The sequence below is a fragment of the Ischnura elegans genome, chromosome 4, assembly GCF_921293095.1.
Source record: "Ischnura elegans chromosome 4, ioIscEleg1.1, whole genome shotgun sequence".
NCBI lineage: Eukaryota > Metazoa > Arthropoda > Insecta > Odonata > Coenagrionidae > Ischnura > Ischnura elegans.
In genome coordinates, this window is record NC_060249.1 from 100,611,371 (window position 1) to 100,628,641 (window position 17,271).

At 35.6% G+C, this 17,271-nt stretch overlaps 1 protein-coding gene across 12 annotated transcripts in view; it reads left to right on the top strand.

Annotated features, from left to right (window-relative positions):
* The window catches only part of LOC124157847 (E3 ubiquitin-protein ligase HECTD1), a 111,909-nt gene that overhangs the window by 40,109 nt on the left and 54,529 nt on the right, over nt 1–17,271 (top strand). For 6 of the 12 annotated variants that reach the window (XM_046532883.1, XM_046532886.1, XM_046532893.1 and 3 more), the window contains exons 15-24: nt 308–343; nt 4,022–4,197; nt 6,111–6,293; nt 7,894–8,016; nt 8,420–8,764; nt 10,122–10,253; nt 10,667–10,941; nt 13,936–14,188; nt 14,451–14,645; nt 14,756–14,873. In XM_046532883.1, coding sequence (XP_046388839.1) covers nt 308–343; nt 4,022–4,197; nt 6,111–6,293; nt 7,894–8,016; nt 8,420–8,764; nt 10,122–10,253; nt 10,667–10,941; nt 13,936–14,188; nt 14,451–14,645; nt 14,756–14,873 — 1,836 coding nt within the window. The remainder of the gene's footprint in view (nt 1–307; nt 344–4,021; nt 4,198–6,110; nt 6,294–7,893; nt 8,017–8,419; nt 8,765–10,121; nt 10,254–10,666; nt 10,942–13,935; nt 14,189–14,450; nt 14,646–14,755; nt 14,874–17,271) is intronic. The other 6 variants (XM_046532887.1, XM_046532888.1, XM_046532884.1 and 3 more) reach the window with 5 other exon arrangements.

Below are 17,271 nucleotides of genomic sequence, written 5' to 3' on the forward strand. Positions count from 1 at the left end.
TGTTTATGTGATGCCCCTGTTTTTATCCATTTTGCTGTTTACAATTTTTTATATCTTGACCAATTTTGTTGTAAATGGGCATATGTCTTAATGTTTACTACTGCCCAACTTCATGTTGATGCTGTTCATAACTTCCTAGCTCCTCTAAATGTGCACAAGATATTTTTCTTTTTTAGGACCATTTGGTGATGAACAGCAAATCCTATAAAGCCTTTAGCAGTGTCTCTCTACTTACATTGTATTGCTTTAAGTAACAATCCATGCATATGCCTTATGGACTCGTACCTTTTTTTTTTTCTTCCAATAGGAAAGGGGAGAAACACTGAAACCCTAACCACTGAAGGTGAGTGTGACATGAGAATTAAAATCATTGAGTGAATGATATGGTAGGGATGGATTTCTTAAAGTCAGTAGGTCGTATTTGCTTTGGTAGTTCATTGTGTATAAATTGAAACTTATTATTTTTTTCTTGATAGTTTGCCACGTTTAGCTTATTTCTGCGTCCATTTGCTCATTTCATCTCTTATTTTCTTCTTTTTCATCATTCACTTCTGCATTATGCTTCAAAGTGCAGTAAACTCTCGATTTTACAAAGCATTATAATACAAATAGTTGATAATTTGAAGCAAAACTGTTGCTCCTGACGAAAATCCTATGGTAAGTGCATGACTGACAAATTTGCGTATATATTGATAAGCACAAAGTTCAGAAAATTCCATTTTTTTTAAATTGAAAAATCTGACCTCAGTCTCCAGGAAAAAAAATATATTTGTTCTGACGTTTCAGGGTGAAAAACTTGACAGCAAAACTATAAATAACAATACATTTACAAAGGTATTTTTTTAATCTGTGTATTTAAATGGTATCTGGCATTGAATAGAAAGACTGTAAGATGGAAATTACGTGAAACAACTGGCGGCAGATGTAGGACGGACAAGGTGGAAAGACATCATGCTCATAAAATCCTTACATCTTTGGTAGTGCACGGACTTCGATGCCAACCTTAGTTACCTCTTGGGATGCAATTTTCATCCTTCATTCAATTTCAACCTTTCATTCAAGTTGATTAACCTGCTGGGGATAGGGATGCCCAATTACCTACAGTGGACAACTATGGGTAGAGGGATCACAAAATGAAGAAAAGAAAAAAACAGTAGAATTGATTTCCGTGGTATCAGCTGTCCCCTTCACTAGGAAATAATTCCTTTGTGGTAAAAACTGTAACGTCCCTCCTGGTTTATTTCTTGCTCAGAGCATTCAAGGTTTTATGACCCTGTGATAGGGGTAGGGCTTGGCTGCGTTATCCATGCGTGTGCCTTATGAACTCGTGCCTTTTTTTTTCTTCCATTAGGAAAGCTGATAAATACTGAAACTGAAATATATTGTTGATGCAACTTTGGACTTAAAATATTTTCATCACTGGGGTGTTATCTGTCATTGAATAGGAGTGAACCTTTTTTTTTTGTACTGATATATTTTTTGTGCCAGACCTAGGGTTTTGAAACTTCATTTATTATACATATACAATAGGACCATATATGCTCTCTTTATTATATATTTAAATTATGGGAGAATACCGATGCTGTGGAAATCGTAGATTAAATAACATGAGGTAAGAAAATGAGTTTTTGATAATATGTCTTTTACTCTACTGAAGCATTTATTGAAGAAAGTTCACAGACAGATAACATCCAATAACATTCAAAATGATTCCTTAAAGGCAAGTGATGATAGAAAAACCAAAGTAAAATTTTGGTAAGATTTATTAAAATTCTTGAAAATACATAATTAAATATTAGAAAGTGCTGATTTTTCGGTCACGATGACTTCATTTTATCAAGAGTTTACTCTGTTGCTCTCAATATATGATTTTATAAATTGATTATGCTAGTTGTTTGCTTCAGACAATAACTAGGATCATTTGTTATGTAAGGTGTTATATCTTGGCATCTTTCTTTGTGTTTTCTGTGTGGGTTAAAATGAAACAAAAATTATGGCTCTGTGAAAAATTTTGGGTACACAAGTATCATTGTGGATCTGTTGTGAGGCTAGTCTAGTTTATGGTGCTTTTGTGCAAAGCTTGTCTAATCCTTGTTGCCCAATGTTTTTATGGATTCATGGTACTATTGATGTGATAAATTTATTTGAAATGAAATTATCTCTGCAAAAGAATAAATTTCCCGAGAGAAACCCCAAGCTAATGAGCTTCATAGACAAATTAGCCATATTAAATTGGAGTTGTTGGTGTAATTGTACTGAATTTTCCTCCCTATTTTTGAAAAATTATACGTATACACTTTCCGTGGAGCAATATCTTAAGGAATGTTTTTTGGCAGTCTAAGTCAAGTTTATTTTACTTTCATGTTGGTTAGGGTGAAAAAATCATCAAACTGAGAATTTACTTATGTTTACTCACAACATTAGGTGCCCTCACAATTGTTGTCATGTGACACTCCTTAACCAGTGCACTTAGCTATTTTGTGTGGTCGCACTTTAATTCATTCCTCAAGACCCATATCATCCTTTTTCAAATTTATTACCCAGCTTTTTATTTTTATATTTTCCATCTTAATATATTTGATTTCATTCTCTTTAACAATGAATGTGTGTGTTTTAACATGATAACTGCTACACACACAATAGTATTTCATGTTTGCACAAAGTTTTGTAATTTTTACTGTGTAAAGAGGTCACCATTCTATAACCAGCCAAAAAATTTTGCTGCAGCCATTTCCAAATTTATTTTAATGTATAATTTGCAATTTATATTGTTACAAAGAATAATATTGGCCAAAGAAATAAATATGTAGGTTATTGCTGAAACTTATTTGTATAAAATTTTTTTCAGTTTTATGAGTAGGAATTTGTATGTATTGCACAATAGAATGTAAATTAACATAGCTATTTGTTGGCACTTTAAAATATGTTTGAGTAGTTCCTTTGATACTCAAATGTAACAGTTGAGAACCAGGAAAAAATATTGGGGAATCAGTATTGCCTATTTATCAGTAATCTCAGTCACGATTCAACACAGCAAATCTTCATACTTTTTTTACTTGCGATAACCAATGTGTTTTTCACACTTAGTAATGATATCTCAAAATTTTGTTTGAATATGTTTAAATGTTTATCAAAGTTTACGGTGAAGTCAGAATTTAAGGAATATCCTGATGTGCTTTCATTGATGTGATTAGGTAAGGATAGAGCCCTTGAAGTTTTACAATCATGGTGATATTGCAATAGGTAATGTATTGGGGACAACTGAGGAGGTTCAGCATACTATGCATTGTATTTCAATTAAGAATGTGGTGGTTCCTTATTTCTCTCGATTTGTGGCATTGGCTCTCGGTCCTGATTCTTAATCAATTTTTTCATTGGCATTGTTAAATTTACAAAAGTTTTTAATGATCTTTGCTATGGTATTTTGCAAACCTCCTAAAATAATGCATCAGGCTATCTCACAAATGATAGCGATACATCCACTGCAAAAACGCTCAACAATCACCCACCGATTCAAATCCGCTCATCTAGTACTAGTAGGGCTACTTGATGTGTGGTTTTGATTCAGTGGGCAATTGTTGAGCATTGGTACAGTGGAGGTATCGATTTGTTCTGTAGCATCTTTCAATTTAGACAATTTAATGCAAATTAAGCTTGAGAAAACTTATAACACTGGGTTTTCATAAGTTGATTTGGCTGTGATTCCTATTCGCTTAGGCAGACTCTAATTTCAAGTTATAGAACTTAAAAAGGTATTGTCCTGAAGATATTTCTTTCGTGAATGTTTGCGAGTTGGACAGGAGTAGACAGTTTCATTGCGAGTTCCTCAATATTTCTACCTTAGGTGAGGAATAATATAATGACTTGCGTAAGAAATGTATAAGATATGTACATATTTATGAATTGGTGTTACTGGTTCAGCTCATGTTTCTTTGTAATGGTTACTTAATTTATTTTAGCAAATAATGTTTATCCTGTGTTTTCATATTTATGGTGTGTTCTGTTGTATTATATTCATCAGAAAATCGGGGAGAGTTCCTTGAAAAATTGCAGAGAGCTCGTTCAGCCGTGAAACCCAATTCGCCCAGCCAACCTATCCTGTCCCATCCTGGGCCAATTCGATTGGTTGTTGGAAATTGGTCTTTAGCTAGCAGAAAAGAGGGGGAACTTCATATTCATAACTCTGATGGACAACAGGTATGGGGAATCTGTATCATATAATTCATTAAAAATTTTTCCTAATTAATGTTAATATGATTTACTGGTGATGAAACAATTTCTGTTGAGGCTCTTAAGATAATAATTTGATTCATATAGTTTTCTGGATATTGTTATTATAAACCTGGAAAAAATCTCTATAATTGTAATAATTGGCTGAAATGTGATCAGTGAATGATATAACTTGATTAAGGTCCTGAAACTTAGCTTTTCATATCATTTCAGTAAAAGAAGAGGTAAATTCTTATCTATATACTTATTGTAAAGACGGCAATTTTTTAATCACTTACCAAGCCATCGGGAATTTTACTGAATTGATATAAATGAAGAAGTGGCCAATAAAAATAAAAAAAATAAATTCTGGATTCTGTCAGACATAACTTGTTATTCTATTCATGTTGATAATTGTACTATTCCGCAATATTACGTATGGGCACAGTGGTCGGTTAAGTAACATAGTGGCATATTTGAATGCATACCTAATTTGTTGGCTAGCTTGAATCAAGACTGCAGTTCATTTCACTCTTACTCCCCTGCTATTGTCGTTTCTATTGTTTTGTGATACTCCCATGCATGGTCATGGTGCTAATGCACCCTACAGCGGTGTCACACATTTTAAAGTTAACATTGTTGACAACATGCAGATTGTATGCTCTATATTTTCTTAGAACCTCTTAATCTTATCTTTAAGTCATAATGAAAGAGGTAGAAGAATGTAGGAAAACTATTACAAACTTGGAAAGAAAAGTTGTGTGATCAACTTTGAAAAGTGAAATAAAGCAGTGATTTGATGGAAAGATTTGGGTTTGGCATACTAGATGATGAAGCAGAGACAGTTCTCATGGGGATGTAGCTTCTGAATTAAGGGATGAAGAAATAAAATTTGTATGGCAAAACAAAGTGCAAAAGAGGAGTGTGGCTAGAAGGCTTCATGGAGATCTATAGGTGTGCAAAAAGTAAGATACCTACTATTAATTTGATTTCACGTGCCATAAAGGTCTGTTGACAATTTGAAATATCAGACAGGAATCAATTTTTTTTTAATTTTGGGCAAGGGATAGGTTTGATTGAGAAAGGATAAGGCTTTTGTGGTGATTACAAGTCTTATCAAGAAAAGCTTGGAATATTTGTATGTTTAGTCAGTTGTATTTATTTATCTCTGGATGCAAACTTGACATTATATTGAAAGGAAAAACTAATGAGTTTACTAAGAAAGAGGTTTATACTGGAAGTTGTTATTATTCTTTCTTTTTTAAGTGGTTTTTTATTTCAATTGTTGTTATAATAAGAAGGTGCTAAAATTCAAGCATTATAAATAGTTGACTTTTCTCTCTTCCTCTTGTGAAGAAAATGGCTTGTTGATAAGTTTTTTCTTTAGATTACATGTAATCTGTTGTGTGTAGTAAAATGTCACATTGATAATGCTAATATACCGACAAATTTCTCTTTATTCAATTTCATTGCCTCATTTAATCCTCCTACCCACTGTAAGTTTAAATATTAAGTTAGAACCTTTGATGTTATATATAAAAGGAAAATGTAATATACCATCGGCATTTACACCCAAGCTAGGAAACAAAGAATATAATTACGTTGTGTTGTTATGTTGTGAATAGCAAAGTACGTAGAAGGTGCACTATGAAATATATTGTATTAAAAGTTTTCGTAGAATAAAAGAAGATTTCAACAATAACATAACATGCTGTGAAGGTATTTTTGAAATGTAATTTATAGGAAATCTCAGTTTTCAGTCTTGGTAATCGTGTAACACTTATCATTTACTTTGTTATTATTATATGGTTTTAAAGTTGTTCTTCTAATTATGAGGTGACATGACAGTACCCCTAGAATACTAATATTTTTTTTTCTCTGTCTCTACCTATCTGATAAAGACATTATCATTGCAGCAAGCTACAATACTGCGGGAGGAGTTGCCTGGCTTCATTTTTGAGTCTAATAGGGGAACCAAACATTCTTTCACTGCTGAAACTTCTTTGGGTCCAGAATTTGCTGCAGGCTGGACTGGGAAGCGAGGGAAGCGTCTAAGGTCAAAAATTGAAGCTTTAAAGCAGAAGGTTAGGAGATTTCTTTTTATGTTGCCAAGTTATATGTATTAATTTAAATGTTTTTGGCTGTAATCTTAGGTTTTGTTATTGAAATTTAGTATAGTGTCAAATTAATTAGCCATTTAACAAAAAGCAGTGGATGGAATTTGCTTCACATTACTTATTAACCCTCTTTACTCAAGTTGTTTAAATTTGTGTATGCTCTTTTCCACTCTATGTTCTGCATTGATTGTTTTTGTCTGCCTACAGGTCAGAGTGAAACTTTGCATTGTGCTATTAAAAATGATGTTGAGGATAAAATTGAAAAAATTTCATAATATGAACTTGTTTTTCTCGGAAATCTAGTGTTACTTACCCTGGCGGGTAAAGGAAGTTAGCAGAAATTTAATTACTATTTAATTGGACAGGTAAAGAATTTCTACAAAACACATGCTCTATGGCACCTGAAATCCTGATGTCAAGGTACCAAGAAAGTTATGGAGACCTGGAATCTATTGCTTCTTATATTTTCTTTATGAGCACTCTAATTAATCCTCTTCATAACATCAGTAATCAAAAACTCTTGGGGAAATCATCAGCCAATAAAGAGTGCTTGTATTTGCACTAGCACTATAACAAGTTCATTTGGCCGTGTTAAGCAACTGGGATGTATAACTTTCAGCACAACCCCGTGCTAAGCTTCAACTGCGGGATGGTTGTAAGCTTATTTCTGATGCAATTCACCAAAGTAAGACATCATTAAGTAGTTTATTGAAACCTAATCATCTCTACAATTTGCTGATATCATTGTCCACGATCTCGTTTAATTTCCTGGGGACTGCTGCATAGCTATATTCAGATGAAAGCGATATTTTATCTGAATGTCCAGCTCATTGTTTTGCTGTTGCTAACAGAATCGCAAGAGGTTGCTGTGGCGATTATCCAGTATTTTGGAGACTGTCAGTCCTTTCACGAACCTGTATCAATAATGTGGTGAACACTCAGCTTTTAATCGACTTCAGGGAGATTGAAAATATGCCGTGTAGTTCCCTGCTTCTGTGGAGTCTTTGGGAATCCAAATTAGGGATGTCATAGTGCATTGAATTTATTAATATGTGATGACAATGAAATTATATCCAGGGGTCTGCCGAAAATGTTTAAAAATATATTTAAACAGATTTGGCTTCTAGGAAGTATTGGTAAGTTTTGTTGCATCATAACTGGATTAGTGTTGAAGGAGATTTCTCAGAGAAGGTTGCATTGGGACCATTACGGGTGGCAATTTTTTCTGGTATTTCATTACTACACTGGAATTGTGAATACTCAGGAATTGTGACAGATGTGGAATTTTCAAATTAGTGAGAGAAGTTCTTGATTAAAATAATTGACTATCATATAATTGATGTTTTAATTGAAATAATCTCCATACTATATTTCTTTAGAAGAGGTATTGACATTTTGGCTTCATTTTTATTAACGATAATTTGGTTTAATCATGGCAAAAAATTCAGCGATATTTTGTTTTTTACTGAAGTTTTCATCGATAATTGGGCCATTTTTATGAGAGGTAGCTTTAAGAGTTGTAATTAATTCTTTTTTTATATTATGGTAAATTAATTTTTTATTTAAGGTCAAAGTCCAGGCTCAAGCTGTGTATGAGAAATATTTCAAAGCAGCACAAGCACAACCTAGAGGTGTGGTTGCTAAACTGGGAAATATTGTTGCTCAGATTGAGAGGGCTTGCCAGAAGCAGGTGAGTTATGCACATTGTTTAGTATTTTGTGTAGTATCTATTTTTGTTTATTGGATTAGTGTCTATGAAGCCCTGGAGGGTGAGATGTATGTATTTTAATATAACTGGGAAGTCATGGTGAAAATTATTGTTTGGTAATTGAGTTACCATGTTCTTTTGTGAGTGCTCCTCAAATAGTGCAAAAATGACAATTTATTGACAGACATCACCAGGCTCTCATTGTGAAAAGTGTATTTTGTTGATGCTCAAATTTATGCATAATCTGATCGGAATATGTTTAAAAAAAAACTGAAATTTACTGTTTGCAATTTAGTTAGATTATGTGCTCTTAATCATTCTTTGAGTCTCAAATCAAGATATTTGTTTTTGCAGTGAAGTTGATATTGTCATTATTTATTTTCAGACAAACAATAGGGATGGAAGTGCAGGTGGAGGTAGGGCATGGCGAGAGTCACTGGAAACAGCATTGGGTGAGCTATTGGCTCTTCTCCGTGCTGAGCAAGAGGAAGGGGGTGTGGTCTCTGCTTACGAACTGCATTCAAGTGGCCTAGTGCAAGCCCTTGTCACCCTCTTATCTCCCTCTGCATCATCATCCTTTTGGTGTGGTGGTAGTAACACTGTGTCTGACTTGGAGGATAATATAGTTAATGCTCTGCATCATAAGTCCTCCTCATCATCCATGTCATCTCGAAGGAAATTGGTGAAGCTGCAGAAGGAGAGAGTGACCGTGTTTAAGTCTTGCTTCAAGGTAATTTCTGTAACATTGCTGAAATCCTTCATCTTCATTATTGTGTTTTGATGATAGTCGTTTTGCTGAATTATTTCTTTTTTAAATAATTATGAAACCCTTCATTGTGCAAATTGGCGTAGCATTAGATAATGGCTATTAAATTTAATGATTGCTAATAAATATTCTCCAAGTGGCTTGGTAATGTTACTGGTAGCATACCTGACTGGCAATTGGGGCATCTGGGTTGGAATCTCAGCCAAGCCAAATATTTTTTCATTGTGAACTTCATTGTTGGTATATACAGTAAACTCTCGATTATACGGAGCAGGATATTACGAAATTTTCGATAATACGAAGTGAAATTTTGGTCCCGGCGAAAAGCCTATGGTAAATACATGGCACTATTTGATAATACAAAGTTTTGATAATATGAAATGTTTTGAAATTACGAAATTGGGGCTCGGTCCTCGGGAGCAAATGGCATTCGTTTATACGAACTACAGCGAAAAGTTTGTCAACAAAACTAGTTATTCCCGCGAAAGTAAAAATATTAACCTCCGAAGGTTATTTTGGAAAGGGGTGTTGACCCTTGTTTTTTTTCCTTGTCACGGAGCGAAAGAGGGCATCAAAAATGGTGGTTGGGAAGGCTGCCTTTAAAATTTCGTTGGCATTGGAAACAAATATCTATCTTAAGTGTGGATAATAGTTGCTATTCGCTACTGACCACAAAATTCTCAGATTAAATTCCTGTACAAAAATTTTCAAAATGTTATTTGATTATGTTTTCTAAAATGAATGAGAATTTCTTTGGCGCTTTAATCATTGATATTTAAAAATAAAGAATGGGAAGTATAGGGTCGTGTGATTTTTAATGATCTTTCAAAGCCTAAATTCAATGAGAAAGAGTACCTAAGAGAAATTCTACCTTAAATAACCACTGAAAACGTTAAACCATGCCATTAAAGACAGAAATATGCTGTGGGAACAATAGCAAAATTTTTTTCGTGACTTATTAAATTACAAAACTCGATAATTATAAACTCGACTATTTTGCGGTCGTATAATCGAGAGTTTACTGTATAATTTTACACTTGTGCAAGTGACTGTGAAGAAAGTTACTTTTTCATGCATTACATTAAAAGGAAATTGTATCATGAGAATCATTCATTTAACTGGATACCACTAATGATTACGTCCCATATTATGTTAGCAGTTATTGAATTTCCGATAGTTTTAAAAATTTTTCTCAAATAGTGACTCGAAAGTTTTAGTGTAGCTTCCCATCTACTTTTTTCTATCTTGTTATTTTGATAAAAATATCATTCAACCGCTACTTTTATCACATACTTCATGATTAAAATTTTTTTTTTGCCAGAAGAAAGCGGCTGAAAATGTTGACTTTGATCCTGAAAAAGTATTGGTCCATAAATTAGTAGCCGTTTTGGAGTCTATTGAGAAACTGCCTATCTACCTTTATGATACCCCAGGATCTGGATATGGCCTACAGGTGTGTATCAGTGTGACTCTTTCTCCCATTTAGTGTTTTATTATCAGTTTATTATTTCATTAATTTACAATGCTTATTATTTCTTATTTGTCCACTCAAACAGCTTTTATACACTTTTAGCTTTTACTGTATACATGGTCAAAATGATATATTTTGAAAATTACTCGAAAAAGGGTATAAGTTTTCAATTGGGGGACCAAGGCATCTTCAATATTCTACCCAAAAGTAGTCAGGATTTTTTTTTGTTTTGAGTTTGAAAACTAATCTTAATAAAAGTAAAACCAGATATCTTACTAAATTCCATTCTATTATGTATCACTTTGGGTTGATAACTTCAAATATCTTGCATTATTTTAGTGTCTGAAATATTATTTGTACTGTTTTTTAATAATCTTTCGTCTTTGAATTTGCAGATACTTACACGCCGCCTACGTTTTCGCCTAGAGAAGGCTCCTGGTGAAAGTGCCTTAATTGACCGTACAGGAAGAACTTTGAAAATGGAACCCTTGAGCACAGTGTCTCAACTTGAAAGGTACCTTCTGAAAATGGTTGCCAAGCAGTGGTATGATCATGAGAGGTCTTCATATGCATTTGTGAGGCGATTGAAAGAGGGGCAACACCTCAACTTCAATTATCAGCATGACTTTGATGAGAATGGAGTCATCTTTTGGATTGGAACTAATGGAAGGTTAGTATACCATCCTATCAAATCTTTATTGGGAGAGACAATTTTTTATATGGTATGATCAACCAGGGGAATAGCTGGCATTGGTGCCACATTGTATCACAACTACTAAGGAATGAATTGTGGTGAATGAGGCATTTACGAGGGTTGTGCTCTCACCCAGCTGCAACTCTACCGTAAGGAAATTGTTTGATGGACAATAGAGCAGCATGTGTTAATTCTAAGCAATGGGACCTATTATAATAGGAACCTAGGAATAATTGTTGGAGAGGAAGTTATTTTTCTCTTCCAATTCCCTTCCAGTAAACACCACAAAAAAATTTTTGCAGTACCTTCTTGAAATAGAAAGGGCATTTCCCAACCATCCCTAAAAAAGTATATAAAGACTTTTTTTACTCAATTGTCTTACAAGATTTTTATTGATATTAAATGGAAGCTGTTATTAAAATAGAATATGATTAAAAAATATGCTATGTAAGTTACCGAAATGTGCTCACTGAAGTAATTTATATTCATTGTGATTCATGCCTTATGAAATTACAGTGAAAGCTTGTTTTAGTGAGTAAAGTATATAATGACTCGTTTTTATGAATGATTGGCAGTGTGCTGTCAAAAGGCCTATGAAGAACATGTGAAAAAAAATGATATCTTGAGGCCAAGAAGTCTCTGCCATGATATTTTCTCATTATTGCCCATTTCACCATTGATAGTAGAAATAATGAATCTGAAAATGGATGTACGATGCACATTTTGCAAGCCACTGAATGTCTAAGCATCATGATTACAATGGACCTAAAGTCAGTGATTCAATCACTACTTGCACAATCCAACTGTCTACCTGGCTTGTAGGTACAGAGTATTTACAAAACATCGGCAACATAATGGCATTTGTAACTTCGTGGGGTGATAAGTCTCAGTCTGCGCGATGGGCTGTATATTGTTGATCTGGGCAATGTCGACAGTTTGCTAAGACCGTGGCAAAGGCACATGTGAGACTCATTGGTGCCTTGCTAGGCAGGTGAATGTCGAGCTAGAGTTGGTCAGAGATCTCACCAAAGCCAAATATTTTTTGCAGTAGTGTTTGTCTACCATAACTTGTGTAATGAATTTGGTGTAAAAATAGGAATGCGTTGGAATGTCGTGAAAATTGCAAGCGGAAGGAAATTTGATAGAACAGGGCACATAGGGTAAGAGAGACAAGGAGATGAAAGGTTAGTGTAACATCCTATTCTTTTTATCATATGAGAGAGTATGTTGATTTGAAGAATGGTAGGAGGAGAGGATATCAGAAAAAGAGAAAGCATGGTGAGATCATTTCTTTACAGCCAGGCCATTAAATAATATACAGTGGAACTTGGTTAGTACGTTTCTGAAGGGACCACGAAAAATGAACGTACTAACCAGGAAAACGTACTAACGAGGAAAGTAAATAATAGCAGTCGGGGTTATTGCAACCAGTGAAAAAGTCGTCATAATTACAATTACTATCGGTAGTTCTCATAGGATCGCCTTCCTGAACTCTTTTCACATTTAAAATCAATAAAATGAGCGCTACCATGAAAAACAATACCATGTGAATAAAAATCGCAATTTTTCATGGACATCCCGGAGACGATTTCATGATTACGGCGTCTATCTCCCGTGATTTATCCTATATATATTTACAGAACGAGGACGAGTGAAGCTCAGACAAGTCATTTTTCTTTCTCACAGCGTACTCGGAGAATATAACAACTACCCGGAGTAAGTCAACTGGTTTTTTAAACATCATAAAAATTGGGCAAAATTATATTGACTTTCAAATTACGGCAAAAGCCGTAGACATTCGCTTCTGGAATGATACCATTTCGATTGTAAAATCGATCGATATATCGACTGATGACACTCAAGATTATTAGATTACGACGTACATAATTACAAGAAAATTTTATATTATACAGTTGAAATTTACTTTCAAAATTTGTCTAATGTCGTCTGCTTTCGTTCGGAGATCAAGTATTTTTAAGCTAAGCTTCGCGTGGAGATCCAGAGGATCGTCTGCTCCCGCAACAGTAGTCAAGTAAATACGCACGACGTTGAGTTTATGGAGCAGTACTGCTTTAGATAATGTGGGAATTGTCTAATACTGTTAAGACTCATTTCTTCATCATGATAACTCGTGCAATAGCAACAATTGCCCACTCACGAACTTTTTGCGCAGTAGTGGGCACTCCCAAGCGCTCCAAAGGCAACAGAAGGTGAGGAGCTCGGGGTGGGGAAAATTGGGGCTTCTTATTGGCTGTAGTTTTTCATAGTTTCATTCCCGAAAAATGGCCGCATTTTATTATTCAGCACGTCACAAGAATTCAGAAATGCATTTGGATAAATTACGGCAAAAGAAAGAGATGTGGAATGAATGGAAGAATGTTAATGGCTAATAATAATAAATTAAATCATGAATTCAGACGTTTGCGACCCTTAAGAAGACACGAGAGAACGAATTGCGGGTTGCGTCACGGCAAGCAATTGAGCGTACTAACCAGGAAAGCGCAATTTTTTCAAACGTACTAACCAAATTCTTTTACCTGTATTTTGTTCGGATGGTACCGGGACCGAGGGAAATCGCCGTACTAAGGAGGAAAACGTACTAAGGAGGAACGTACGAACCAAGTTCCACTGTATTGAGTTGTAACATGACTTAAAGAGTTGCATGGTCAGGAAGTTGGTTGTACAAGTGTAAAGATTATGTTTTTTAATCGTTTAGGGGAATATGATTTTATATTTTTTTCAAATTGAATAGCTCTTGGGGATAACCTCTTAAGGGAAAAAGAAGATGCAGATTGATGAGAAATACACTTGAGGGCTTTGGAAAATCTTTGGACTTAATTTATCCGGAATGCGAAGCATTGATAGCATTTGACTGTCATTCTAACCAGTGAATATTTTCTTGCTGTATACATTGTGCAGCTTTTTATTTTTCTATTGTTATTTGACAGTGCTATACTTTATTTTTTTCAGAACTTGTCCTGAATGGGTGAACCCTGGACAGTATGGATTGGTGGTGGTAACATCGTCAGAAGGACGAAATCTTCCTTATGGAAGACTAGAAGACATACTAAGTAGAGACTCCTCTGCTCTGAACTGCCACACTAATGATGATAAGAGAGCATGGTTTGCCATTGACCTTGGCCTCTGGATTATACCTACGTCATATACTATTCGTCATGCTCGTGGCTATGGTCGCTCAGCTTTGAGGAATTGGCTGTTTCAGGTAAGCGATGATAATAAATATTGACTCTTTGTTTTTGTCTAGAAATAACTATACTTTGTCAATAATATCCATATTTATCATTTTGTGTAGATAGAATCAAAACTTATTGTTAAGTTTTGTGAGTTGTTATCGTAATATGACATTTTAATGAAATAGTTTGGAGGCAGCTATTTATAATTGTTGAAGTTTTTTGTATTTGTATTAGCTCCTTCAACTTCAGCTTTTGACTGTACTGTAACATACTCTGATGTTCATCTCTTAGGTGTCTCGTGATGGTATAAATTGGACACCGCTGTATACTCATGTTGATGACTGTTCATTGAATGAGCCTGGTAGCACAGCCACATGGCACTTTGACCCATCTGTTGTAGCAATGCCATCATCTCACACCCATATTCAAGAGACAGAAGAAATATCAGATCAGTCCACTCCCTCCCAGCTTTTACCTCAGCAGCAGGTAAATGTAGTTTCAAACTGATATGTGGACATTTGTGTCTTGCGGGAATATAATTTACCATAGCATAATTTGTATGCTGATTTTTCGATATTGAAACCTTGTTATTTCAGGGCTGGAGGCATATCCGAATTCAGCAAATGGGAAAAAATGCATCGGGTCAAACTCATTATTTGAGTTTATCAGGATTTGAAATCTATGGGACTGTTCTTGGAGTTTGTGAAGACCTAGGTAAGCTTTAGTAAATGAAGATACCGTATGAGCGCGTGTAAGAGGCGCACCTTTTTCCCAGAAATTGCAGCCGAAAATGAGGGTGCGCCTCTTACACAAACTTCTTATCTTCCCCCCTCCCCTTCACCGGTCGCAAGTCTAAGGGGAACTGAGTGGCCTTGGTTTTCAGTGTGAGTCAGTCATCTGTAATTCTAGGTCAAAAACAAGCGGCAGGCAGGTGAGTTTCTCCCTTAGTGACGTATTTTTAAAATGCTCCTGTTTGCTTTTCTTGTAAGCATCGCGCCGTCACGTCGGTACTCCAGAGGTGAACATGGAAAAGATCGTGCGGGGGTTTTTCACTCCGGAGATCGCGCTAAATTTACTGCCACGAGTGGGCATCCCGCGGCATTTATACTGCATATAGTAATCGGTTATCAAACGTAGAGAAACGCGTATTTTTGAATGACATACCTGGTCAATAGTCAACATCTGTCTTGCCGAGTAATTTCCATTACGCTGAGGACCTGATTTTCCAAAAATCATCTTCAGACGCTAATATGAGGATTATTGCAACTGAAAATTATATTGGTGCCAAAACCTGCACTTTAAAAAATTCGAACGAGTGTGTTCATTGTTGGACTAAATTGTGGATGGAAGAAATCAGAAATGCTTATAAGTGAAGGGCACGGAAGGAGAGGTCCAGGGGAAGGAGCGCGATCCCTCCGTCTTCGAAGCAAGCAACGAAATACAGAGGGGAAGGAGCGCGCTCCCTCCCCTCCGTATTTCAAGCTACGAGGCTGTAAGCGAAGGAGCACGGGAAGAACACGTCCGATCTTGCATGTGACGTCGTTGCCTTCAAAGCGAAGGGGCGAAGGCGCAGCAATATGATATATGCAGTTTGCGTTGCCTAAAGTTTCCAGTCCGTCTCGTCTTCTTTGAATGCGCTTATGGTACGCTTGTTTCTTCCGAAATTGTCCTGTTTGGACTATTTTGAATATTAGTAGCCTTGTTGTAACTATGAATCTTTGTGTCAAACAATTAGAGCTTATAAAACTTAAATTCTGTCAGATATGCGTCGCGTTAGATCTCTTTCTTTTTTGAACCTCGTCCGTGTCATGCAATTATTGAAAGCTATCGAGATATCTTCGGGCTCAGTAGATGACTCACCTAGCATTTGGCCTCCATAAACTGGGAGATCGATCAAGGTCAGTTGGTGAGACGGGGAAGGGACGAAACACGTTTCGATTGTTCCCTTGTAACTTGATGTTTTCCTATTTTCCTGTGGGGTCTCGGAAAGGAAAAAAAACGGCAGAGGCATTGGCTGATGGAGGGCCGAGTGTGGTTCCGTTAAATCTACGACGTGGTTATTATCCTACGGCGCTGAGATTGCCCCGATTGTTGTCCAAGCTCTTGGGAAGGTTCATGCTATGTGCCTGTCGTGTTTTGCCTTAAAATTTTCCACGGCTGCAATTCTATTGCAATACTCCTGCGAGAGCATTTAAACAAAATTCTTCATGAATAGGACAAGCATCGTAGAGCAACGGCGTATGCGAAGAGAGTATCGGAACTCTTTCTACTCCCTCATATGCCGCTATTACCGCCGCAGTTATCAAAATTTCCTCTTTCAATTAATATTGAAAGAAGAAAGTTCGATAACTGTCGAAAATCCAGGCGTACGTCTGCAACACCGCACGATAGTATTTAAAAAAATGCAGCAAAAATTTTTTCTTCATAGCTCCGATGCTCAAAATAGGGGTGCGCCTCTTACACACGCTTATACGGTACATTCATAAGAGGTCTGTGAAATTTTGAGTGACTCAGTAACATGAAATAATGCAAAGTAACACAAAACAATACATAATCTGTGGTCAAAAACAAATTTAGGATCCCCTAAATCCCATAAAAGAATTATCTGCTGAAGGAACAATTTCATTTCAAAGTGTTTTCATGCAATCTCACTATTATCAGAATTCTAATTGGCTCGTTGATGTTCTCACTTTTTGATCATAAATGCTCAGGAAAAATGTGTTCTTTAGGTAGAAATAATAATTTTATTTTAATCTATTAAGATTTAAAGTAGAAGTTGTTGCTTAATAAAGTCATCATTCACTAAATGTTTCCATTATTTTAGCATCGTATTTGAATCTACAATTATTGATTGGAACATGATTAGGTAGCACTGAGTGATTATAGCTAGGAACAGTTTGATTCACCTCAACTCAATAAATATAGGCCACTCATTTGAAAGAAAAGTATGTACATTTTTGGAACAGTATTGGTTATCTATAAGATGTGAAGGTTGAAATGGCTATAGGAAAACCTTGCAAGTTTTGGTGTCATTGGTATAGTTTTTTTCAGGATATCACTGTCACAGCCATTCCCATATTTTTCCAGTTAAATCTCACTTTGCTACCTCTTG